The 27,342-nt window shown below is 42.9% G+C and overlaps 1 protein-coding gene across 8 annotated transcripts in view; it reads right to left on the minus strand.

Annotated features, from left to right (window-relative positions):
* Window positions 1-27,342, minus strand: part of UBR3 (ubiquitin protein ligase E3 component n-recognin 3) — a 329,771-nt gene that overhangs the window by 139,433 nt on the left and 162,996 nt on the right. For 4 of the 8 annotated variants that reach the window (XM_068245559.1, XM_068245557.1, XM_068245558.1 and 1 more), the window contains exons 20-24: window positions 24,581-24,722; window positions 23,077-23,178; window positions 19,879-20,052; window positions 15,793-15,825; window positions 10,957-11,420 (exon numbers count right to left, since the gene is read on the minus strand). In XM_068245559.1, the coding sequence (XP_068101660.1) occupies window positions 10,957-11,420; window positions 15,793-15,825; window positions 19,879-20,052; window positions 23,077-23,178; window positions 24,581-24,722 (915 nt within the window). The remainder of the gene's footprint in view (window positions 1-10,956; window positions 11,421-15,792; window positions 15,826-19,878; window positions 20,053-23,076; window positions 23,179-24,580; window positions 24,723-27,342) is intronic. The other 4 variants (XM_068245563.1, XM_068245562.1, XM_068245561.1 and 1 more) reach the window with 1 other exon arrangement.

The following is a 27,342-nucleotide window of genomic DNA, read 5'->3' on the forward strand; positions in this document are numbered from 1 at the left end:
GAGAAAGAAAAAAAAGGATCATCATATAGTTTAGTGTGCTTGGCACTGAACATACCCATGTCTATATCATCATGTCATACGTCACTTCGGGTATCCTTTAACATACACACCAACTCTGCAGGGATTAACTAAGATAAGGTACTCTGCAGAGATTCACTAAGATAAGGTACTCTGCAGAAATTCACTGAGATATGGCCCTCTGCAGTGATTCAATAGGATTAGGTACTCTGCAGAGATTCCGTGAGATGTGGAACTCTGCAGAGGCTCAGTGAGAGGTGGTACTCTGCAGAGATTTAGTGAGATTAGGTACTCTTCAGAGATTCAATGAGATGCAGTATTTTGCAGAGATCAAGTGAGATAAGGTACTCAGCATAGATCCAATGATATGTGGTACTCTGCAGAGGATTCACTAAGAAATGGGTGGTACTCTGCATGGATTCAGTCAGCTGTATTATTCTGCAGAGATTTATGAGCTGTGGTACCCTGCAGAGATTAGATCCTTTGAAGAGATTCAATGATATTAGGTACTTTGCAGAGATTCAGTGAGATGTGGTACTCTGCAGTGATTCAATACAATGAGACATATGAGACAATGAGACATATTTTCAGAGATTCATTGAGATGTGGTACTCTGCAGAGATTCAGTGAAATGTGGTACTCTGCAGAGATTCAGTGAAATGTGGTACTCTGCAGAGATTCAGTGAAATGTGGTACTCTGCAGAGATTCAGTGAAATGTGGTACTCTGCAGAGATTCAGTGAAATGTGGTACTCTGCAGAGATTCAGTGAAATGTGGTACTCTGCATTGATTCAGTGAAATGTGGTACTCTGCAGAGATTCAGTGAAATGTGGTACTCTGCAGAGATTCAGTGAAATGTGGTACTCTGCAGAGATTCAGTGAAATGTGGTACTCTGCAGAGATTCAGTGAAATGTGGTACTCTGCAGAGATTCAGTGAAATGTGGTACTCTGCAGAGATTCAGTGAAATGTGGTACTCTGCAGAGATTCAGTGAAATGTGGTACTCTGCAGAGATTCTGTGAGAAATGCTACTCTGCAGAGATTCAATGAGATTAGGTACTATGCAGTGATTCAATATGATTAGGTTATCTGCAGAGATTCAGTGAGATATATTATTTTGCAGAGATTCGTTGAGATGTGGTACTCTGCAGAGATTCACTGAGATTAGGTACTCTGCAGAAATGCAATGAGATTAAGTACTCTGCAGAGATTATTTTGCTATTAAAGGGAATCTGAAGTGAAAATAAATGTATGATATAATGATTTGTATGTGTAGTACAGCTAAGAAATAAAACATTAGGAGCAGAGATAGGAGTCTAATATGGTTTCCAGTACAGGAGTAGTTAAGAAACTCCACTTGTTATTTATGCAAAAGAGCCACTGATCTCTAAGGGTACGTACAGACATACGATAACGATCGTTCGTTCTGAACGACGAACGATGTTAAAGGAGGTATCGGCCGATGATCGTTTGAAGAAAGGCTACTTTGAACATCGTTCGTGTACGAACGATCTTGGAACGAGCGTTGCGTGCGCAACATGATGTATAAAATGATTTCAAACACAAGTGTCAAAAACAACTGTTTGAGCATGTGCAAAGCTTTGAGAACGAACGATCAACGACCGATCGTTATACAGACATTACTTTTTGAACGATGGTCGTTGGAAAAGATCTGGCAGAATGGATCGTTCTTTACCAACGACATATCTCGTTGGTCGGTCGTTTTAATGATTGTTCGTGCACTTTTTACGAACGATCGTCGGGCAATGCCATCGGTAACGATCGTTTTAAACGACTATAGTCGTATGTCTGTACGCACCTTAAGACTTTTCAAAGTTGCAGAGAGCTCTGTCTTCTGAAGCTTATTATCTCAAGTGTCTGTCATTATATTTTGGTTTTTTTTCTGCAGAGTAAAGCTCAAAAGTTCACTAGCCTGCTCTGTAAAATCATTTAGAATGTGATGCAATGTAATAAAAAAACTGAAAATAAAAATGAGAATATTTTCTTTGCTACTAATGTTCTAGTAACTATCCGTACTACACAACATTATATCATTTTTTTCGCTTCAGTGTCACTTTAAAGTGGACCCAAACTAAAAATACAAGATTTCAGAAATAAAATCTATTTTCTAAATTATAATAATAAATAGCTGCCTTTTTTCAGCTGCATGATGACAAATATAAAATATTTTACATTTATTGGAGAAACCCCTCCCTTCCTTTCATATTGCCGGCAAATAATCCGGCAAACTGGTGGAGTAGGTGGTGTCCAGCAAAGGAGGAATTGCTAATGGCTGCCACCTGTATAACCCTAGTTATGCAAAAAGGAGGGTGAAAAGCATGCACTGAAATGCTCATAGGCTTGAAGGAGTGTTTATTTATCTTTGTATGTGTCAGAGTGGTGCAACTAAATATTTTGAATTAAAAAAATGTTTGGTTTGGGTCCGCTTTAAGTCTGAGTTTTTGAGTTTTAACCATCTCTTTCCTCTTTACAGTCCCTCTAGTCCATACATGTCAAACTCCAGCCCATTGGGCAAGTCTGGCCCTCAGAGCCATTGAATTTGGCCCTCAAGTGGTTTCCCCACTTTGCAGTATGTTTGGCCCACTTTAGACCACCAAGTAAGCTATATTGGAGGTAAAGCCCTGGAACACCAGCAAAGCCACATGGGGGAAGTAGGGGGAAAGCCCTAAGCACTAAAGAACTGTATAGGGGAGGGCGGGGGCCTCTAGACACCAGGGAAACAATATAGGGGAGGGTGGGGGCCTCTAGACACCAAGGTACTTTATAGGGGAGAGAGGACCATTAGACAGAAAGGAACTGTATAGGGGTTTGAGGGGCCATTACACACCAGGGAACTGTATAGGGGTTGGAGGGGGCCATTAGACACCAGGGAACTATATAGGGTTTGGAGGGGACCATTAGAAACAAGGGACTGTATAGGGGTTGGAGGGGTCCCAGTAGACACCTGGGAGCTTTATAAGGTGGACAGTAGACATTGAGGTTGGCCCACGACTAGATCCCAATTAACAATTTCGGCCCACTTTGTATTTGGGTTTGCCACCCCTGCTCTAGTCGCAGCAGATGTCCCCTGTGTACATGGCACGTTCTGTGGGTGTTGGGCTGTGGACATTTCTGCTGCATGGCACTGACCTTACAGAAACCACACATCACAGCTTAAAAATGATTTACTCTTGCTATACTTTACCTAGCTTTCATGGGTTTACCTTTAAAACACCCGTCAATCAGAGGTTAGCAAGCGGGATGAGTTTAAGTATACTTTATATATATAAGCCTGATTATTCCCCTCTGTAGTAGATGCATGGCCACAAAAAATCATGGCTTTGCAATTGCTGCAGTGTTCTTGCCTTTCATTATAATTTCTCTTTTTAAATAATATGAATCTGAGGTGAATGCATGTTCATGAAGTGCAATCCCTGGATATGTGAGTGTCCTGCCCCTAACATGACAAAAATATGTCTCAACAGTTGAAAAATAAAGCATCAAGAAGCTGAAAGATGAAGTCAATAACAATACAATCTGTGTAACCCCTCAAGCATTTTTATTTACGTAAGAAATCCCCCACCCTCCTTCTCTATTCTGTCATCAAAGTCTGCCAGAGGCCATCTCGACTTTGCTTGCAAGCCAATATCTGCTCCAGAAAAGGTTCATTGTGTAGCCAACATCATAATTATTTGTGAAGACTGAAAGATCTCTGTCCCTCCCCTCGCCCTGCAGGTTCGACTGTGCAGAATTTAAATGAAAAATGTGCTGCAATTGTATTTTTAAAGGCCTGTGTGGCACAGAACCCTTATGCATGCATTTCTCGCCCTCTCTCCGATACGCTTCAACTTAAGCAGGCCTGACTGTAAATAGAGATCCTTAATAAGAGGACATAAACAAACTGTGACAGATTCAGTGCAGCTCAGTAATTTTCCGTGATGGCTCACGGGGACGAGACACTGAGGCTGAAAAAAAGAAAAACGTTGCAAGCTTCTCAGTCTGTTCCTGGAGTGCTCGGTCTCAGTTTCTATGGCGACAGCGCATCATGTGGGTAATGCCACCTTTTGTCTTTGTCGGCAGGTTGAAGCAACCGCAAATGGGTCATCATTGAGCTCTAATAAGCTGTTCGATCTTCATTACCCAGAAAACTCGTCTTGAAATTCAACAATGAAATGAAGGGGCATGGTGTGAGCAGCATGACAATGGCGATTTAGATTCATCTTCATTCAGAGATGTCACCAACTACTGCTGCTGGTGAAGGTGTCATGTGACCTGCTAAGCCACAGATCTGAGGCTAAGCAGCGGGAAGACTCAGAAATCACAATGGGAGAAAAGAAACAAAAATTACAACCCTTCCTACATTTTCCTTTTATTTGGGATACTCTTGTTTGCGTATGTGCTTTAAAAATTTTAGTTTTATAAAGCCCTTGCAGATATGAGGGTCATCAGGAAAATAAGCAGCATTATTATGTAATCAATTAAGGAAACACACACACATTTAATTTTAAAAATGCTGTACAATCAGAAGCGTTTATCATATATTTTTACAAGGTATTTCATTGGATGTAGTAGCCTCACACTCCTCACCCATGGACTGGAGGAATTAATGAGATGGGGATTCAGGTTAATGCTGCTGAACAAACAGTTACTGGTGTTCTGCACTCATGTGATAAGCAATGAAGGAAGAGAAGAGGTTAACCTACATAGTTACTTGGGTTGAAAAAAGACATACATCCATCGAGTTCAACCAGAGAACAAAGTAAAACACCAGCCTGCTCCCTCACATATCCCTGTTGATCCAGAGGAAGTGAAAAACCCTTACAAGAAAGAAAATGAATATCTTGCCACGCAACACCTTGCGTGGCAGATAAAAAGCAAACCCTCATAATTACCCCACCACAGCAACCTCACCCAGGGACCTGCAGTTGAAGGCAGCGAATTCACCGTGAGCTGCTCCCATTCACCGTGTGGGCTCATTGCTACCTCTACCTACTACACTACTGCCTTTGTCATGTTCCTATTTTTCAGGTCTATTCAGATATGTGAAGTACTCAGCAACGGAGTATGTTGAAATATCAAGTAAAAGATCTGTGCTGCTGATAAGATTTCTCTAAGCAATATTTTATAGTCATTGTCCCTCAATTGATAGTGTTTGTGTTAAGCATGAGGTTAGGAACCGGGCTGGACCACAGCTAGCACTGGTATGGGTTTTCAGCTTGAGTTATGCCCCAAAATATTTTAGTGACGTGTTTTACTTAAAATAGTTTACATTTAACTTTCAGCTTTGTATAAAACTTCATGAAAACTGTAACAACTTGCATAACTTACAGAAAAAAAAATGAAGCATATTTTAACAACCAAAAAATAAAAACTAGCAGTACATTGTAAGCCTGCTTTTTAATTAAAGAGGCACTGTAATGACAGAATGCAGTAAATTATTCAGGATAGACACTTATGGTAATTATCCTGGTTCCAGCATCAGAATTACTTCCTATATCTATATATTGCTGTATATTGACTGTAGCCCCACCCGCCTGGTCATGCTTATCCTAGGTTGATTGTGATGCGGAATTCCCACACCCAGAGCATTCTGGGAGACCAGGTATATTTTGTACTGGCTTTAGAACTCTTAGTAAACAAAAATTCTGAAGAGCTGCACTAGGGATGATCAATGTAATGCAAATATTTCCAAGTTCATGCAGGATTATGTACTTTTTTTATACATATATATGCAGCTTGAAAATGGATCAGTCAAGTAAGGTTTAACCACTTTACCCCCGCGCGTACGTATTTCTCCGCCCCTTTTTCCATCCTTTAAAAACCAGGGACGGAGAAACACGTACTTTCCGCGTTCCCGACGCTGTCCGCGCTCCCGCTCGTAAACACGCCGCCCGCCGCTAGTAAAACCGCCGCCGCCCGCTCGCCCGGAGATCAATGAACGGGAAAATCCATTCCCGTTCGTTGATCTAAGCCCCACAATGACCCGCTGCTCTCCTATGGGCAGCGCGATCATTGTGAGAAGAAACTCACGTGTCCAGCCTCCTTATTCTTCCTCCAAGCTTCCGGAAGGAGGCTTGGAGGTCGCAATAAAGCAAAAAGTTACTGTGGCCATCTTGTGGCCAAATAGTAAACTACACCCTACACATTTTTCACATACAAATAAATGACTTTTACACAAAAAATTAACTCATTACCTCCCACACTCCCCATTTTTTTTTTTTTTGTAATTAAAAAAAAATTCAAAAATTTACAATTAAAAAAAATACATAATTAGTTACCTTAGGGACTGAACTTTTTAAATATTTAAGTCAAGAAGGTATAACACTGTTACTTTATAAACTATGGGCTTGTAATTAGGGATGGACGCAAAACTGAAAAAAATGCACCTTTATTTCCAAATGAAATATTGGCGCCAAACATTGTGATAGGGACATAATTTAAACGGTTTTATAACCGGGACAAAAGGGCACATAAATTTCATGGGTTTTAATTACAGTAGCATGCATTATTTAAAAACTATAATGGCCGAAAACTGAAAAATAATTTTTTTTTTCCCCACATTTTTCCTATTTTCCCATTAAAACACATTTAGAAAAAAATAATTCTTGGCATAATGTCCCACCTAAAGAAAGCCTAATTGGTGGCGGAAAAAACAAGATATAGTTCATTTCATTGCGATAAGTAATGATAAAGTTATAGACGAATGAATGGAAGGAGCGCTGAAAGGTGAAAATTGCTCTGGTGGTCAGGGGGTAAAACCCCTCAGTGGTGAAGTGGTTAAATTGATTGGCCCATTTTCAAGCTGCATTTATTTACATACCGTAATTTTTGGACCATAAGACGCACTTTTTCTTCCCCAAAAGTGGGGGGGAAAAGTGCATGCGTCTTATGGTCCGAATACTAATTTTTTGGAAGTACCAGACGATCCCTTCCCGACCCGCACACACGCCAGCAGCCCCCCCCCCCCCCCCCCCCCGCTAAGCTTCCTGTATCCCGGCGAGTGTAGGATCAGCAAAGAGTTTCACGTGACGCAGGGGTAACGCTGTTAGAGGGCGCCAGCGAGGCTGTCAGCATGAGAAGACCACACGAGGAGGATCGTGGGAGGCTGCCTGAGGATCGCGGGAGGCTGCCGGCATGAGAGGACACAGGAGGAGGATCGCGCCGGCTGGATCAGGTATGGCTTCCGCTGTTGCGCTTAACTCTGCAATTGCCCGGAGGGACAGTGGTGGCTTAACAGAGATCGAGCTGCTGCGGGGAAACTCTTTGCTGATCCTACACTCGCCAGGATGCAGGCAGCTTATCGGGGGGGGGGGGGGGGGGAGCGGCCATGTGGGAAAAGGTTTATAACTTTATACACTTGCCGGGGAATACACTTGCGGGGGGAGGGGGGAAGCGGTCACCCGGGAAATGGTTTTTATTCTGCACTTGCAGAAGACTTGGCGGGGGAGGGGATGCCTCCGAAAATGTTTATTATGCTGCAGTCAGCAGGTGCTGGAAGAGAGTGAGGTGGGAGGGGGTGGGGAGATATGCCAGCTTTTTTTATTTGTGCAGTTGCTAGGGGATACAGGGAGGTGAGAGGGGCCACTGCAGAAAGACTTTTCCTTGCAGTTGTGGGATATACAGGAGCCTGGGGAGGGGGTGCCGCAGGGGTGTGTATAGTTTTTCTAACCCAGGGAGCAGGGGTCATTATAGCTGGGAGGCAGTGGGGGTTATTGTAGCTGGAGGGCAGCAGAGGTTACTTTAGCTGGACAGCAAAGCTTGGGTAGCTTGGTGGCAAAGCTCCACAAGACACCCCTGCACCATAGACTCACCAGGCTTATTATATATTTTTTCCCCATTTTTTGCCCTCTAAACCTGGGTGCGTCTTATGGTCCGGAGCGTCTTATGGTGCGAAAAATACGGTAAACATTTACATAATCCTGCATGAACCCGGAAATATTTGCATCTCATTGATCACCTCTAAGCTGCAGCTGCCAGCAGTAAAAATGTCACCATGTGATAAATGTCAGAATGTAAATCAGGAAGAGGAAAGATTTTACAATGAGCAAACGCTGACTACATAATATATAATTCCTCTTTAAAGTGAAGTGTACCTGAGAGGAAAGAATCAGCAGCATTTACACTTACCTGGAGCTTCCTCCGGCCCCATGTGCTCCCTCGTCATCTTCCCGGGTGGCTCCGCTGTTCTGCAATCTTCGGCAGTAATGCCTTTCAGCTGTCAAGCACATACTGCGCCTGCCGGTAACAGAGTCCCAGTCGCACTAGTCCAGCTGCATTGAGCATGTATGGCCCTGCTACTTGTCTACCCCCAATCACACTCCAACTCCCGGTTGGGCCTTGCATGTACAGCGCAACTGGACTGGCATGACTGAGACTCTGTTACTGGCAGGTGCAGTACATACTTCTGCGCCAGCACATCTGCGCCTGCGCAGGACGCGCTTGACAGCTGGAAGGCAAAGAACAACTCGCATTGTCAGGGGGCCGACTCTTAGTCAGCCAAAAACGAAACTAACCCACAGCAGGGACCGGGGGACACTCGTGAGCCAGCGAGGGCACAGGACGGCTGCAAGGGGCTTCGGGAATCCTCAAGTAAGTGAAATTTTATTTATTTAACAGGGTTAAGGTTCCCTTTAAAGAGAAACCGTTACCAAGAATTTAACTTCATCCCATTCAGTAGCTGATACCCACCTTCACCAGTTTGTGGTAAAACTCCTCCAACAGTGTTATATCAGGACCATGGATCTGAAATCACACTGTGGGAGCCTTGTTGCATTGTGGGAAGTAACAGATGTTTACAACTGTTTCCAACTGCCAAAAAAAGCAAGCAGCATCTCCTTTCACTGACATCACCTGCCAGCAGTAAAAATGTCACCATGTGATCAAAGTCAGAATGTAAATCAGGGAGAGGAAAGATTTTACATTGGGCAAACCATGACTAAATCATCTATACATAATTATTGTAAAAATGAAGCACTTTTTTATTACATTATTTTCACTGGAGCTCTTTAACCTCCTCAGCGGTAAGCCCGAGTTGAGAGCTCAGGCTAAGCCGCCGCGGTGGATAGCTCAAGCCCTGGTGGGCTGATTTGCTCACTTTTTACTTTGTTACACGCAGCTAGCACTTCGCTAGCTGCGTGTTTGTTTCGATCGCTGCCGCTCCCCGCCGCGTTAGACGGCCCCCCCAGACCCCTTGCGCAGCCTGGCCAATCACCGCCAGGCTGCGCTATGGGGTGGATCGGGACTCCCTCTGATGCCATGACGTCAGCCCGATCATTACCATGGCGATGGGGGAAGCCAAACAGGAAATCCCGTTCTGAATGCGATTTCCTGTTTGCTCTGATCGCCGGAGGTGATCGGAAGGGGTGGGGGGATACTGCACAGCGGGTATCATGTAGCTAGCGCTGCCCCCTGGCGGTTTTAATAGACCGACAGGGAGGTTAAGGTTGGATAAACCCAAGGATTCAGATACTAGCACAAATGGAAAAACACAATACAGCTAGCACTGCAGTACTTCCAGCAAGCAAAACTGCTTGTTAGACATGAGGGTGTGAGAGCTACTGGCCTGAGCCGACACAAAGAATAACCCAGGAGCAAGAGCAACGGAACTTGCGAGTAAACTATATGGCAGCGGTGCGCCACATAATACCTACGTTATGCCTCCAATTAATCCTATATACTGCTCCATAAGCAAACTTATACTGGATACTGTGCATTAATCTGAATGACGCCACATAATACCTACGTTATGCCTCCAACTAATCCTATATACTGCTCCATAAGCAAACTTATACTGGATACTGTGCATTAATCTGAATGACACATCTGATAGGGCTCTATGCGGATTATCTTACCTTGAGGATACTTTTTTTTTTGTATGTTTTTTAAACATTTTTATTGACCAAGCTCTGGGAATGTTTTCTAGGACATATTGATGGGGAATTAGTTAGTTCCTAGTGTGCATGCGGTGTGAATGAGTGGAACTGGAGTGGTCCATCTGTGTTTTGGATTAGGTCAATTGCACCATCTATTCTATGGTGACAAGAGTGATTTAAACACAGTATACCGGAGACACCTCCTCCTGCCATTTTCTGAACTGCAGCATAACATGTGATTGCTTTAGTGATAAATAAAGGAACGTGGGGCCTGATTCAGCAAGCAGAGCTGCTAAAGCAGCGCAGCTTAATGAGCCATAGTGTGCCCTATGCACACCTTACATAGCAGTGCTCACTGCCATGTAAGGAGTGTGCCTTCCTTAGTTACACGCATTGCTGCCTTAGCAATGCGCGTAACATTAACTGCGGGTGGCCCTGCTTCTGTGAAGTATCACTACCACGATACTTCACCCGCGGCCTCTACTTTATTAATTTACATAGCAAAGTAAATTAATACAGTAGCAGCCACGAGTGAAGTATGGCGGTAGCGATACTTCACAGAAGCAGGGCCACCCTCAGTTAATAAAGCAATGCGTGTAACTAAGAAAGGCACACTCCTTACATGGCAGCGAGCACTGCTATGTAAGGTGTGCATAGGGCGCACTATGGCTCATTAAGCTGCGCTGCTTTAGCAGCTCTGCTTGATGAATCAGGCACATATTGTTTTAATAGTAGTAAGTCCAGCGCTACTCTCTTTCTTCATTATAAGCGCTTCATATTTACCAGATCTGGATGCAGGATTCGCTCTCCCTTTGCACTACTGAACCGTGCTGCAATGCAGACATCTTCATCTAGGTCCCAATCACATGTTATGACATGTGATCAGGACTTGGAGGATGACGGCATTACAGCACCACTCAGTGGTGGAAGAGGTGATTGACTCTTTAATGCTGACATCCTACCTTTGGGTGGCGATCACACCATATTACGTGAGCGGGACCCGGAGGAGGTGGTCAGCATTACAGCGGAAAAAAAAAAACAAGGAAAAGATTAAAAGACAGCTTACCTTTCCTCTTTGTCCAATGTTTTCTTCTCAGCAGGGCTAGACTTCTTGGGTGGAACAGGAGGAGCAGACTTCCTGCAGATCTCATCAATGCTAAGTTTGTTTAATCGGCTTTGAATTGCCGCTTTCAATAAAATCCTTTCTACCGCGGTCACTCCGTCCCCGTGTGCGTACTTTGACAGGTCAGCTTGAGCAATACAGTCTGGATCTGCCACCCATGGAGGGCAATACGAGTCTGTCTTTGCAGAAAGTTTCTGGTGAAGTCTGATCAGTAGGGACAGCATGCTCTCCTTCACCTCTAGAATCACGGTGGTCAGCTGAGGGGTGGAACCAGGTGCCGTCCACTTCAGAGATGATGTTTTTGGCCGTACAACTTGATTGGCCTCGCTGTTGCTACGGTTTATTATTTCTTGGAACTTTTTCCGCCGTTCAGCAACCAAGCTGAATACTTGAGCCGTGCCAGAATTCTGGAAAGAGTAGCAAATATTTATAGCGAGTCTTGACATGTGTTGAGAATAAGCAAGTTTCTGTAAGGTCAGCTCTACAAATAACAAATTTAACAAATACCATTCAAGGACCTTTCTGTGCGCCTATGTGGATAAACTACCTAAAAGTTTTGGTGTACTTATACTTGAAGGAGATCTAAACTTTTGTGAAGAAAAATCTATTCCCTCCAGAACTACACAGACATAACCGCACTTGCTTACATGGTGTGTGCTGGGACTGACATGTCAAGACAACGGTTGTGTGAGATAAGTGACCTGATTAAACACCTGAACAGTCGCAACGGGGTGTGTCTACAGATGAACCGCTAAGACTGAATGAAGATGCAGTTTGGAGAGTGCCATTCACCAAACTGTGTAGTGTTGTCCTAGCATATCTTGGACATGCCCCTTGTCTGGAAATCATGCCTTGTTTAAGTAGTTCTGATATACAGTATGTGTTATACCAAATTTTAGTTATAGTCTAAATCCTTTGAGTGTGATTAAAAGGTTTCTAAATTAGGCTCTGATCAGTAATGCTATATAATTGTATTACTAATCTGAGCTCTATTTAAAAAAAACAAAAACCTAGCATGTTACTGCCCTTGTTTATATTAAGAAATACTGTGTGCTAAATAAGATCTGCAGAGAGTTGATAAGCAGTGACTTGCTACCAAGATAGGAGACTAGCTGTTAACATCTCTGTCATGGAGCTTTACAGTGCAGGGGCAAACCCAGGATTTTCAAGGGGGGGATTCCTGAAAGGTATCCTCAGCTATGCACAATACAGTATAAGTATATGGGGGCAGTGCTGAAAAGGGGGCAGTGCTGTGAGCTACAGGATACCTGTAGGTATTCTGGTGTCTCAACTTGTGCCTGTCCCCAGACACTGCATTGGCCCTGGTCTGAGGGGGGATTCTGGGCAGCTGTAATCCCCCAGTGCGTTTGCCTATGCAGTGGTCCATGAAGATCCACTCTTAGTGTGAAATATTTGTCAGTCAGTCAGCCTCTGTGTACAGTGTACCCTGGAAGAGCGATGTATGTGTGTGGTGCCATGCAATCCTTGTCACATTTTGCGACGAAACCACCTTTGTAATTCACTGGTGCCCACATGATTGTTTCAAGTTAGCATTGAGTCGCTTGATTAATCTATACACGTGGATTGGAACACAGTATTGAAAGCAGCATTTATTTTAAATGTATGATTGCATCTTAACTAACCTGAGTCTGGAAACTCTTTCTTTTTGCTAATTGAAAACAAAGAACACATTGATAGCCTGCAGACTAGCAATGTGTTTGCACAGCACTGTGCCCTATACTGTCACCCAAGGAATCAAGTTCCGATCCCTGTGGACGGTAGTCCTCGAACTAAACAAGTCATCTTCTACATCACAAAAAGTCATCCAGCTGAAGCAACCATTTCTGTATTTGTTTACACAAGTAAAAAGTCTTTTCTCAGCAAACATTCTCCTTTGGAATGAGAAGGAAAAGTTGTCGCCTTTGTCATTTACCCAGAAAAGCGTCTATGTAATTCCCAGAGCTAACAAACACAGCCTAGCACATTTCTCAATCTCGGCTGAAGTTGTGCTGCTACAAGGGCACAGGAAAAAGGTCATTAATAACTCTCCAGAATATATTGCATAAAGATTAGCAATTACGCTTAACTGATGCAGAATTGAATAAATGTGGCACACAATGATTATACTTAATTTACATAGAAAGCCATGCACAAAGCAAGCACTGGATGATTTATTGCCAATACAGATGCAGCCCTGTACAATGCCATTCATCAAAATTAATTTCCCTTGCCTAACTAAGTCCGGTGAACTCTTATGGAGTTATGAAATAATGAAAAGCTGGATCCCGCAAACATTTCTTATGATAGCTGAAGTTTTTCCTTCATCGAGATACCTGCCATGAAACTCCTGTCCTGGGTTCACCTGCCAGCACTGACGTCTCATCAGAGGCTGTACAGAAATGTTCTAGCTTATCAGCACTAGTCTTGCTATAATACAAGGAGTTCTAATTTTACAACTGCTTCACTATACAAGCCTGAAATAACCTCTTCTTCCAGGTTAGACATTTTGTTTTAACAAAAAAAAAAGTTATTTAAACGAGCTTGAGTTAGCTACCTGTGGAAAACAAAGGGAAAAGTTGTACTGCACTAAGGTACTGTAGTCTCCTATACAATTCTGGTGGCTCCACACAGATTGTGAGATTGTTTTATGTTGGATACTAGGGATGGTCATTGAGATTCAAATTATTCACAGTTAATGCAAATTTATGCAGAAAATTGACCAATCAAGACCTGCATTATTTGTATAGAATTAGGAGAAAAAAAAACCCACTGAATTATTTACACGTCTCACTGAGCATTCCTATTAGACACATAGGTTTGTTTTGGTTACCTGCAGGGATTCTGAAATCTAGTCCCTAGTTTTCTCCCAGGTAATATATCTACATATTATCAATAAAATGCCTTTTAAGCCACCAGCAAACAAGAAAACTCAAATATTGTTGATAGCACTTTTTCAATTGAGTGCTAAAAAGTTATTGAAAACCCCTTAGTGGTGAACTGGTTAAACAGAAAAAGAAAAAAATGATACCAATGATGGGGTTATTTGGGAATCTTGACATTCAGGCGGGGTTAGAGCACTTAGCTTTTCTAAATTGGAAAACAGCTGAAAAACAATTGTGGGGAGAACACGGAGATCCATCATTTTGTAATCTCTCAACCCTGGCGGACGAACAAGAGCATGCCCAATTGACAATGCGACCAATTGGGTCGAAATCGGTCTCATGTATCGATCGGACATGCTGCGAGATGTAGGTCCGACTTGCTCGATTGGGTGCACGGCGATAGCAGCGTGAGATATCGGGACAAGCGATGACCGCAGTTGAACCACCGACACTGTCCTCCCTAATGGAAAATGCCCCCCCACCCCCCCTTGCGGCACAGACTAACCAGCAAGCTCATGGTGACCCAGAACTCATTGGGGTGTGTAAGGGACTACAATGGTCCTAAAAGCCCCCTTACTAAGATGTTAAGAAAAACAAAAGTTTGCTTTCCTAAAACAGAAAGAATTTGTGATAATTCAGGTTGGAGTGAGCTCGAGATGTCTCCCAGGCACCACTGCTGAATATATGCAAATTAACCATTGTACCCTTAGAAGCTGGGTTAATTTGCATATATTCAGCAGTGGTGCCTGGGAGACATCTCGAGCTCACTCCAACCTGAATTATCGCAAATTCTTTCTGTTTTAGGAAAGCAAACTTTTGTTTTTCTTAACATCTTAGCAAGGGGGCTTTTAGGACCATTGTAGTCCCTTACACACCCCAATGAGTTCTGGGTCACCATGAGCTTGCTGGTTAGTCTGTGCCTCTCGGATTTACAAGCCCTACTCCATAGAGCCAAATTAATCCATGCCATGCACTGATGAGGATCAAACAATCCGAAACAGTCTGTATGCATGTTGGATTATTTTGGCTCTGTACATATTAACAAGCTGACACATCATTGCATTCCAGCGGTTCTGGAGGTGTGTTTAGCTTCTAAGGGTACAATGGTTAATTTGCATATATTCAGCAGTGGTGCCTGGGAGACATCTCGAGCTCACTCCAACCTGAATTATCGCAAATTCTTTCTGTTTTAGGAAAGCAAACTTGTTTTTTTTACCCCCCCCCCCCCCTTGCAGTATACTTAACCTGTCCGTGTCCGCCGCCAGCTACGTCTTCATACACGCACCCCACATGGTTGCAGGCGTAACATGGGAACATGTGTGACGTGATACACGCACCCAATCTAGTGAGGCAGCATATGCGGCGTCGATCGGAAATCGGCCTGTGGTATATGCACAGACAACAGATCTCTCTCTAAACAGAGAGATCAGTCTCCAGGTCGAACAGCCTATACATATTCTGATGTATGGCAACCTTTTACAGATGTATGTGTTTTCACCTGGTGCTACACAAGCAAGAGGAATGCAGGATGCATAGCTAAAAGTGCACTTAATCATTAAGTGTGCCCAACCCGTCTACAGCATAATCATAATGCCCAAATGGAGGAAAAAAGGGCTCCATTTATTCTAATGCATATGCAACGGAAATATGTTCTGAGTAAAAGTAATGAGTTCAGTGCAATTTACATCAATATTCATAAACCAGCAGAAGGTATTATCCATCATGCTGAGTTAGTAGCACCAAACACCACTCATAAAACCAAACACTACTGAGAAACCAGTTCTACTGTTCTGAGGAGTTAAAGTAATGCACCATGCAGGCCACAAAGCATAAAAATAACACAAAATGCTTCTCTGTGGCACAGCAGCACACACATCCAATCATCACACACATCTACCTCTCTCTGGAGTAAGGATGGTCGTCTGGATGTCTGACAAATGGATAATAAAGCATTAAATGATTTCAGACTTAATCTGAATTACTGTATGCTCGCCGCACTACAAGCAACAAGAGCACTTTATCTTATGAAAAAATGTAAATCAACTTTCTCATTCTCCAGCTATCCTCTGAGTGCTATACTGACTAAAAGATCTGGCAATACAAAACTGCCTTTCTTCTCTACAATTATCAGTACATCTTAAATGAAATAGTTCTTCTATTCAGGGGAAAAAGTGTTTTTTGTCAGTCTGGCTCTATACATTGAGAGGATTAATGGGAAACTATTTCAACTTACTTACCATGTGCTTAGGTTGGTATAGAATATACCCATTATAAAAGTGCCCTTAAAGTGTACCAGAGACGATATAAACAGAAAGTTTTATACATACCTGGGGCTTCCTCCAGCCCAATCCGCACGGATCGCTCCCAAGCCGCCGTCCTCAGTCTTCTGTATCACTAGTCCCGTAACTTCAGCGGCCAGTCTGTGCAAGAGAAGCACGCCCTCTACGTATCTTTACACATCAATTTAGTGATCTCTACACATTTATTTAGTATAAAGGCCAACAGATTGAGAATAATTTTTTTTCTAGGTAAGCTATCTTATGCTGGGAATACACGGTTCGTTTTTGCCTTCGTTTAAACCTTCGATTCGTTCGGTAAACGAATCGAGTGTTGAAAACGTATGTGAAAATAGTCATAATCTCATTATAGTTTCGATTAATAGACCCCAAAAACGAACGACTAGTGATCGAACATGTTTGATATTATCTCTCTTTATCCATCTAATCGAGCCATTGGTAGGCTTGATGGCTGTTCAGATCGATTATATATTCGTTTATGCTAGTCCGTCCCTGTAAAAAGGGATTTTCGTTTCGTTTCTTTGCAGCCTTCGATCATTTGAAAAACGAAACCATCAGAATCGGAAAAAAAAACGAAACCGTGGGTGGTGATATTAACCGTATGACCGATTATTTCGGGATCGAAAAGGACAAAAGGCACAATCGAAACGAAGGTTTAAACGAAGGCAAAAACGAACCGTGTATTCCCAGCATTAGTCTACAAGGAAGTGGTAAGATTATACAATTAATATTGTATGGTTTCTGGATAGCCAGTCTGTGCAAGAGAAGTGCACCCTCTATGTAACTCTCTGGCAGCCGCCGTAGAGATACGTGGAGGGCGCACTTCTTTTCCGCAGACTAGCCGAAGTTATGGGACCCAGTACCGACGAGACAGAAGACTGGGGACGGCAGCATGGGAGCGATCTGTGCGGATGGGGCTGGAGGAAGGTATGTGTAAAACTTTTTGTTTATATCGTCTCTGGTTTCCTTTAAACTAAATCTGAAGTGAACAAAAATGAGTTACCCATTGAGAGGAAAGGCTCTGGATAGAAAAGAGCATTCCCAGTCCTCGATCCGTCGTGCCGCTCCAGGGCCATCCCCAGTGAAGTTGGGCAACAAAATACCTCCTCGGGCAAGCGTCCGAAACACTCGCTGATCTGTGTGCTTCTGAAGACGGCACATCCGTACTGTGCATGAGCAGCACCGATGTGCTCATCTTTGGAAGTGAGCGCCTTGAAAGGCTGCCCGAGGAGAAAGGAAGAGGTATTTGACTGAGCTGATTAAAGAACTTCACTAGGGGAAGGAACAATGGGGGGAGAGAGAGGACCAGGAAGGCTCTATATGATATCCACAGCCTTAACTTTCTTTATAGACAAGTAGCTTTTTTTTTGCTTCACATTACTGTAAAGTAAACCTGAGATGGCAGATAGAGTTCTCTTTTACTTACCTGGGTCTTCTGAGACACAGACTGTGTGTCATTCATATGAGATAATAAAACACAGGACAACTGAGGAGAGAGTTGTATAGAGGCTGACATATTTATTTCCTTTTAAGCAATACCAGTTGCGTGGCTCTCCTGCTGATCCTATGTCTCTAATACATTTAGCCATAGACCCTGAACAAGCATGCAGCAGATGAGGTGTTTCTGACATTATTGTAAGATCTGCCAAGATTAGCTGCATGCTTGTTTCTGCTGTGATTCAGTAACTACTGCTGCAGCCAAATAGATCAGCAGGGCTGCCAGGCAACCAGTATTGGATTAAAAGGAAATACATACGGCAGCCTTCTTATTCTTCTCACTTCAGTTGTCCTTTAAACTTACTTTTTTAACTTTTAAAAAGAAAAAAAAAACTGGGATTCTAAAACAAAAGACATTTTCAGGAGTATAAGGATACCATTGTTTATCTCATCAGATTATTTCCACCTCTTTGAAAGAAACTCCCAAATGAGAATGTAACTCACTACCAGCTGTCTATCAATGAGTTAAAGAAAACCCAAACTCAATATAAACTTATGAGATAATTAATTGTATGTGCAGTACTGATGGCAAATAGAACATTAGTAAAATATAATAAGTGATATTTTTAATAAGAGACCTGAATTTTCAAGACTGAATTCTAAACAATAGTTATGCCAGTCTGATGTAAAGTCTGTGTGACCCTTTGAAATATTTTTAAAAACTAAAACCTTCTCAGCCAGATACAAGGTGTTTTTTTTGCCTTCTGTTTATAAATCTGACTTTATGCTTGACTTCCTCGTTTGCATAGACAGCACTAGCTTTTTAACAATTGCAAATGCAGAAAAACAGAAAGGAACTTCAGACAATTTCTTAGTAGGGCTAGTCCTATATGTACTTATCTTTATCTTATTGTGTCACATATCAGTTCAGATACCTTCAGGTATGCAAGAAATAAAGTATTTTTTTCTATGTAACTAATTACTCATGCAAACATTTATGTAACATTAAAAAGTCAGACTTTGCTACAAGTAAACAAATAAATGCAGATGTTGAAAATGGTAACATGGTGGGAGTTTCTTGGCAGTCTGTACGCCAAGCAAAGTACTGTTGCCATAGTTACAAGTGTGAGTCTAACTTTCTGTCAATTTAAAAAATGTGTAGTGGGATGCAAACCAAAAAAAATATTTAACAACATCAAATTACATAAGATGTGCTGCAAAAATCAACCATTTTGTTCCCCATTAACCACTTGAGGACCCACCCTTTACCCCCCCCTTAAGGACCAGCGTTAATTTTTGTGATCTGTGCTGGGTGGGCTCTGCAGCCCCCAGCACAGATCAGGTTTCATGCAGAGCGATCAGATCGCCCCCCCTTTTTCCCCCCCTATGGGGATGGTGTGCAGGGGGGGTCTGATCGCTCTGGTGGGCAGGCTTGTTGCGGGGGGGGGGGGGGGGGGGGGCACCTAAAAGCCCCTCTCCGCGGCGAAATTCCCCCCTCCTACCTGCTCATCCCCGGTGATCGGGGCTGCACAGGACGCTATCCGTCCTGTGCAGCCAGTGACAGGACGTCCCCTGTCACATGGCGGCGATCTCCGGCCGCTGATCGCCGATCTGCCTTACGGCACTGCTGCGCAGCAGCGCCGTACAATGTAAACAAAGCGGATTATTTCCGCTTGTGTTTACATTTAGCCTGCGAGCCGCCATCGGCGGCCCGCAGGCTATTCACGGAAGCCCCCCGCCGTGAATTGACAGGAAGCAGCCGCTCGCGCGAGCGGCTGCTTCCTGATTATTCAGCTTGCAGCTGGCGACGCAGTACTGCGTCGCTGGTCCTGCAGCTGCCACTTTGCCGACGCACGGTATAAGCGTGCGGTCGGCAAGTGGTTAATTAAAACGGAATCTGAAAGGCATGGCACAGAATTTCTCCTATTTAAAAGTCTGGTCAAAATAATGTCCCATCTCTTAATTCCTTAAATGATATTTTGTGTAGTCTATGCATCCAGCACTTCACCGGAGGCACGAGCTGTACGAAAATGGAGATTTTAGGACTGCTGCCACTGAACCGCTATCTTTGGGCAGAAGAATGTTATTTGCTTTTCACCTCTCTCGAAGATGCACTTTTACTTTCACATACAAACAGTAAACTAAACACACTGCTGAGTTTTAACCCAACAACCCTACTTTTTTCAGCTATGTTATTACATTTCTATATCAGTGACAATCCATATACCGGTAATAAAGGCACAACGTACCTGAGAGGAAGAGGAGTGGCCATCTGCGCTGGTACTTGCTGGCGGTTCTCTTCGCACCTCTGGAGCGGTTTCTGGTACACGCACTCGAACATAATTTATAACATGGCGCATGTTGCACAGTAAATTGCTGCCAGGAAACCAGCTGTCGTGGCAACGATCAGGCCCTGCAGCCTCCTGAAAGTACACAATTAAAGAGAAGAAAAGGTTGAAGATGCTGATTACTTCAAAACGTTTTATTACCTTTTATTCTTAGGACTGGTAGAAGAATTTGTACTCTGCCAGAGAAAGCTAAGTACCAGGAAACTAGAGTTGGTTTAAGCTACATTTCCACTACAAGTATGTAACTTTTCAGATGCAAAATCTGCATGAGAAATCGCACACGCATATACACAATTTTTTTCAAGGGAATTTGCATGTGCATTTGCAAAGGTTTTTCTTGGGGTGACATTTTTTAATAAGAAGGAATTCCTATTATTATTGATCGCATATCCAAAAACATGAAAATCGAATCACACACAATTTTTCTGCATGCACCGGCCAAAGAATAGCAACATGGTTGTCAGTTTTACTTTCTGGATTTGAGTTTCACATCTAATGGGGTGGAGTATTGTACTGTGTTTGCCATCAGTAAAAGAAAGAAGTTTTGAATCAGGATTTAGTGGCTAACTTTGAGGAAGGCTTCATAGCCCAAAGCTTACTCCTTTCCTTCTGACTTATACTGACTTATTTGGGGGGGGGGCACAAATTTGCACCTAGTGGAAACAAGTCCTTACCAATTTGCAGTGTAATGCATCCCACATTTGTACAGTTGTCGAAGCGTTTACTACTGGCAGTTCAACATTTCAAATTAATATATTCAGTTAATAATACTTCACTAGTCTTCTCCTAGCAGCGTATCCTTGGAATGTATTTACATGCAACAGCGTGGCATTTGCCTGTGAATATGCCCATATTCTAAATCTGCTGCACTAAATCCACAGCGTTTTCCACTTAAAGCGACCTGAACTCAGAACTTCTTATCTGCTCCAAAAGACGAGCACCATCAAATTAACCTTTCCAGAAAAATATTTCCTTTTACAGCTTACAGAGCTCCTTCAGAGAGGAGCACAGAAAGGGTTAAACTCCTGTGTTTACATATCTCTGAACTCGGCAAACGCCTGGGAGCTCAAATTACACTAGCTCATTACTTGCTGAGAAAGGAGAGTTAAACAGGCTGTTCTCTATAAACCCATACACAGGGGGGGACTTCTCTGTTTTCCTTCTCTCCTGTGCAAGAGTTCAGGTCCACTTTAACTCCTCCCTCCCTCTCCATGTTCTCTGTTACATGATGCAGTGTCTGTAAATTATAAGCACAATCAATCCCTCTGGATTCTGATATCATTGTCTAAATAGGTCATTATAAAGCTCCATTGGCAATGTACATTTTCACCCATAATGCTTGCTAGGGATTGTTTCAGGTGACACTTTCTACAAAGAAGCAGCTCAGCTTCTTGCCAAACAGAGTGGTCTGTTCGATGGAGAGATGAATGGAGGGGACAAGCTACTGGCATCCCTCTATGAGGACTTAAAAGAAAGCTTCCGCAGCAACAATAGCAGTTGTGTGAGAGTGATCTATCCCGATGGATAACAGAAGGAGAGGTCTACAATGTTGAGGGACACCTGCACACACTCTAGATTTCTTTCTACATAACCTACATAAGGCTGCTGTTCACTTCAGACACGGCACTGCAAAATAAACCTGTCAGATCATACAGAGAGGGTGGCATAAGAAAGATACTTAATAATAAGGTTTCCAGTGCAACTATAATAAAAGCAGCATGAATAGTGGAAAGAAAGGAATCACTAAGATAAAAAGATGCAAGGATAGAGAGGAGAATGTGTGGGAATGCAGAAAGAGAGCAGAGTGTGCTTCTATGGTGCAATACCTTTAATCTAGCTTGCAAATTGCAAAATAAATGTATTGACAAGATAGCAAAAGTGTACAAACATATCTCACACGCCCAATGTTCCTCCACTCATCCTGACTTGACTAAAGGTGGCCATACGCTGGTCGATGTGCCATTAGATCGACCAGCTGACAGATCCCTATCTGATCGAATCTGATCAGAGAGGGATCGTATGGCTGCCTTTACTGCAAACAGATTGTGAATCGATTTCAGCCTGAAACCAATTCACCATCTGCTGAGCTGCTCCTGCCGCCTGTCCCCCCCCCCCCCCCCCCCCCCCCCCCGTATACATTACCTGATGCTGGCTCCCGGGCATCTTCTCCGCATTGCACGGCTCTGTTCCGGCTCCATTACGGCGCTTCCTGTGTTACTCCGTGACCAGGAAGTTCAAATAGAGCGCCCTCTATTTGAACTTCCTGGTCACTGCAGTGACACAGGAAGCGCCGGGATGGATGGAGCCGGAACAGAGCCGTGCAGCACGGAGAAGACGCCCGGGAGCCAGCCTCAGGTAATGTATACTTGATCGGATCGGCCGCCGCTAGCGACGCGCACTTTACCCGCGGGCGATCGAGGGTAATTTCCCGCACGGCGCGATCGACGGACCGATCCGATTTCGGGAGGAAATCGGATCGGCGGCTGCGTTTACCGCGAACGATTGGCAGCAGATTCGATCCCAGGATCGAATCTGCTGTCGAAACGGCCGGGAATCGAGCCAGTGTATGGCCTCCTTAAGACATATTGGTGTGTCAAAAGGCGTTGTCATATTTTTCGGCACACGGATCCTGCCTGGACTCCAGACCTGCAATGTACCCTTGTTGATGACTCCGCTGGCTTCGGTCGACGTCCGTGGAGTGGAACATTGGACATGTAATATATGCTTGTATACTTTAGCTATCTTGTATGTGCATTTCTTCTGCAATTTGCAAACTGAATTAAAGGTATTGTAGGATAGAAGCACTCTCTTTTTTCTGATATGGGTAGAAAAAGAGATGGGGGGGGAAAAAGAATAGAGAGGAAAAAGGATGAAACAAGAAAAGAGGAGAAAGAATGGATACCTGGATGGAGGAAAGTAAAAGGAATCTTAGAAGCAGGAAGGGAGGGAAAGAGAGAAGAAAGGAAGGAAGGGATAGAGTAACTTGGGGAAGAATGGAAGATAGGGGCTATAAAACAAAACAAATAGATAAAGGAAACGGTATAAAGGAAGGAAAAAGTAAAGCTATAAAAAGATCAAAACAAACAAAGTCATGTGTACCTCATCAAGTGGCTCTTCTGGAGAGTTCTCCAACCCCAGCTCTATTAGATAGAGAACCATGCAGAGGACATGCTCTGACATATTCTGATGATCCATCAATATCTGAATAAAAAAAAAAAGAAGAGTATGAAACGTTATCAGCCATCATTTACACATCATGGAACAGACACAGAGTACTCAGTTCATGGTGAGCTAGAACCACTAGGATTTTTGTAAGGAATCCAATACCTTACTTAAATACAATGATAAATATTATCTGCCTTCTCAAAACAAAAGGTGCTTGTAATTATGCAGCTTTATGTGAACAAGAAACCCTTCCCATGATGCATCACTGCAGAATATGCAAATAATTTATTTATGTTTTTTTAAGCCAGACACCTATCCACAGCTATACTAATCCTAGTGGCTCTGGCTCTCCATGAACTAACCTTGTACTCTGTAACTCTCAAATGCCCTAGTCCCATGTCATACAGCCATATTAATCCATGTCTTGCACTGATGAGGACCGACAGATTATAACAGATGTATGCACATTGGATTTGTAGGGCTCTGAAAAAGAATAGGCTATAGGAACACTGCAAATCAGTGATTCTAGATTTGTGTCTGACATTCAGGGACAAAAAGGAACAGACACAGTAATGGTAGTTATATGGATTACCAGCTCAGTCGGGAAATAGTAATAAACAGTCTTTTTTTCAATGACTGCACATGTTTATATCCTTTCTACCATGCCTCAAATGATGATATTCACTAAACAAGGTCAGCTAACCCCACACCCTTCACATCCAGCTGGCACACCAATGCTTGTCAAGTTCACAAACGAAACATTCATACAATGGTTTCTTAAAGCGTTAAACTGACAAGTAACATGAGATAAATACTAATGATTATGGTACCTTTCTTAGGTAAACCTTGCCTGCATTCATTTTTTATTTCCCATAGCAAGGGTTAATAAACCCAGTGCTTTATGTATGCAATTGAGGCAGTTGAACAGTAGTGGATGTAGTAGTAGCTCTTCTGAAAAGTAAATGGAAGCCAAACACTTATCTGCCTGACCACACAATCCGGATAACATGAGAGTGCTGCAAAGCTAAAAAGTTAATAATTCTTATTATTGTTGAGAGCTGAATGAACAAGATTTAACTTCACTCTGACATTTCTGCTGAGCACATTTATGACATTAAATGTGACCCCTTAAACTGAAATTAATAATGTGAGACACAAGGAAGGTTATACATATCCTTGCTATTACACATACAATTAATTGTCTCTTGAAGATAATCTAAAGGCAATTCATGTTTGCTTTAATAAAAATGTATCCTGAACGCAAAGTGAATTGGAACTGACATTAAGCTGATACCCTCAGTCTGTGGAGTAGCGAAGGTCTTTCAGACCATAACAATGTCTCACGTAGCATACGGTAGGAGACTTAACCAGCACTGTTTGTCTTCAAAGCATATGAATGACAGCTGACAAATGACACACACTAAGATTCAGCAGGTACCTTGTACAGCAGGGTGAACAGCACTATGTGTAGCGTTTTGCAGTGCAGAAGTCTCATGAGGCCTTTATAGCTGGGATGCAGAGGACTTCTCTTCTTGTAAGGTGGCCATGGGTTCCCAGGACATCGTCCAATCTGTTTCAAGCTAAACACACATCAATTAATATGTAACAGGATAATGCCAGGATGATGCTCAATAAAAATCTTAACTTTCCTTAGGTATACCAGTTCATGCAATTAATCAATGCCATAAAAGCAAAATTCTGGATCAGATTGTGTAACTATGCAACTGCAGAATTAAGAAAAAAACAATTACGTACAATAAACAGGCTTCTGGACTGTAGGCTAAGCAAACGCAAAACTGTACTATATTGTTGCCGTGCCTACACTTCCACTTAAAGCAAAATTATAACCTGGCAAAACATTGATAAAAATGTGTTTCCACACTCTTTATTGCCCATGCAGTTATCATACTTGTGTTTATCTCAAAGTATTGTCATCTGTGTAGAAATCACAAATCTGTCCAGCACAGATAGCAACAGTGCCGGGAAGTACCATTGCAATGGATGTGTTTTATTAAATTAATTGAGAATACTACAATGAGAAAACGTACTCTTTTGTACCTAGTCATAATGGGATGTATGCAATAAATAATGTTAAACAGAATGATGAGTGTAAAGATTTACGCACTAGTAGTAGAGCATAATGCATTGCATGTAAGGTATTGCATTGTGCTCTACTCGTAAGATTGTACATACATAATTCTGCTTAACTTTCCTGGCCGCGCTCGATCGCCGCTATCCGTCGCGCCCCCCCAGACCCCGTGCGCTGCCTGGCCAATCAGTGCCAGGCAGCGCTGAGGGGTGGATCGGGACTCCCAATGACGTCACGACGTCATCCCGCCCCGTCGCCATGGCGACGGGGAAGCCCTCCAGGATATCCCGTTCTTTGAACGGGATTTCCTGATCGGAGATCGCCGAAGCGGGCGGGGGGATGCCGCTGAGCAGCGGCTATCATGTAGTGAGCCCTGGGCTCGCTACATGATTTAAAAAAAAAAAAAACTGCTGCGCTCCCTCCTGGCGAAATTAGTTAGACCGCCAGGAGGGTTAATGCCAATGAGTCCTATACCCCAATGAGAGTTCCAGAGAGTTTGCACACTCATTAGTACCAAGTCTTATTTATTCAAACCGTGACACATCCATTCCAGAAAGCCAACGAAACGTTTTGGGGCCCCAAGGGGTCCCCTTTGTCAAGTCAGAAGTGCAGAAATGGTAACTGTTACCATTTCTGCACTTCTGCCTTGACAAAGGGGACCCCTTGGTACTAATGAGTGTGCGTACTCTCTGGAACTCTTTGTGGATTATAATTTGGGTCCAGCACCTCGCCAGTGGTGTGCGATTCCATCTCTCGTGTATTGGATTGCTATACCCCAATAAGTCCTACAAAATAATAAATTAAAATATAATTTAAAAAAACACATTTTCTATCTGCATACTCACCTTTATCAACTCTAATTATGAACTATATTACAATAGGGGAAAGTAAGCAGCATAAAACTAATAAGCTTCCAGCAAAGTGAAACACACTTTTCAGTACCCTGTACTATATTGTAACTGTCTAGGAAATCATAGTTTACTCATAAAAGCTTTGGAGAAGAGGGATTAGGTCTTGAGCCCCTTAGGAAAAATGGAGTGACTTCACGCTGGCGGGGTAAAAAGAGGGACAACAGACTCCACCGCCAATTGTCCCACATGCTGAATAATTAAAGGAATATTATCGATTAAAACATTTTTTTTCAATTGAGATAGGAAATGTTTGGGAAGTGCTGCTAAGTACTGGTGTATACATTTGAATGCTTATATGTTTGTTTACTGTTATCGAATTCCTTTCACACTTTTCTGATGGCAGTCTTCTCTAATCTGATGGCAGAGTGAGCCATGAGGGGAGGGGGGAATTCCCTCACAGTGCATCTGTTAACTCTGTGTGTGAGTGTGAGAAAGTCCTGTGCCTCTGACTGAAGTGTCTGCAAAGAGCAGAGGAAATTATCGTATGTGCTACATAAACATTTGTAATTACCGTATTTTTTGGACTATAAAAGACGCTCCTGACCATAAGACGCACCTAGGTTTAGAAAACAAAAAACGGGAAAAATATATACTAAACCTGATGCATACATGGTGAAGGGGCATCTTGTGGATTATGCCCCCTTTGTACCTCATGCCCCTTGTACCTCATATCACCTTGTGTCCTCCTCTGTCCCCCTTTGTGTTCCTGTGTGTCTGCATGGGCACAGTACAGGGAGTCCCCAACATTGCAGCGGGTTGGAGGTTCGTATTGGCAGGCGTTCACAAGTCAGTAACTCTCTGCATTTGGACTACAAGACGCAGTGACTTTTTTCCCTACTTTTGGGGGAGAAAAAGTGAGTCTTATAGTCCAAAAAATACAGTATATGTGTGAACATGACACCCGACAGGCTTTTTTCATATAACTCTGCTTCAATATTACTCTGTACTTAGCATGTCAGACTGCAGAGATTTACCTATGCAAATGAGACATTCCAAACGTAGCTAAAATCTACACACACAGTGAATTAAAGCTTTTGCCTCTGATATTTAACATGAAAAGTAGGAAGATGTATACACTGCTACTTAGATATTATTTGCACATTGTCATTTTAGAACACTTGGTTTGATAGTGTTCCCTTAAGAGACCTTGGCAGACCATGGGAGACACCTGTACACACACTAGATTCTGGGCTGAGACAG

This window comes from Hyperolius riggenbachi, chromosome 7, assembly GCF_040937935.1.
Source record: "Hyperolius riggenbachi isolate aHypRig1 chromosome 7, aHypRig1.pri, whole genome shotgun sequence".
Classification (NCBI taxonomy): domain Eukaryota; kingdom Metazoa; phylum Chordata; class Amphibia; order Anura; family Hyperoliidae; genus Hyperolius; species Hyperolius riggenbachi.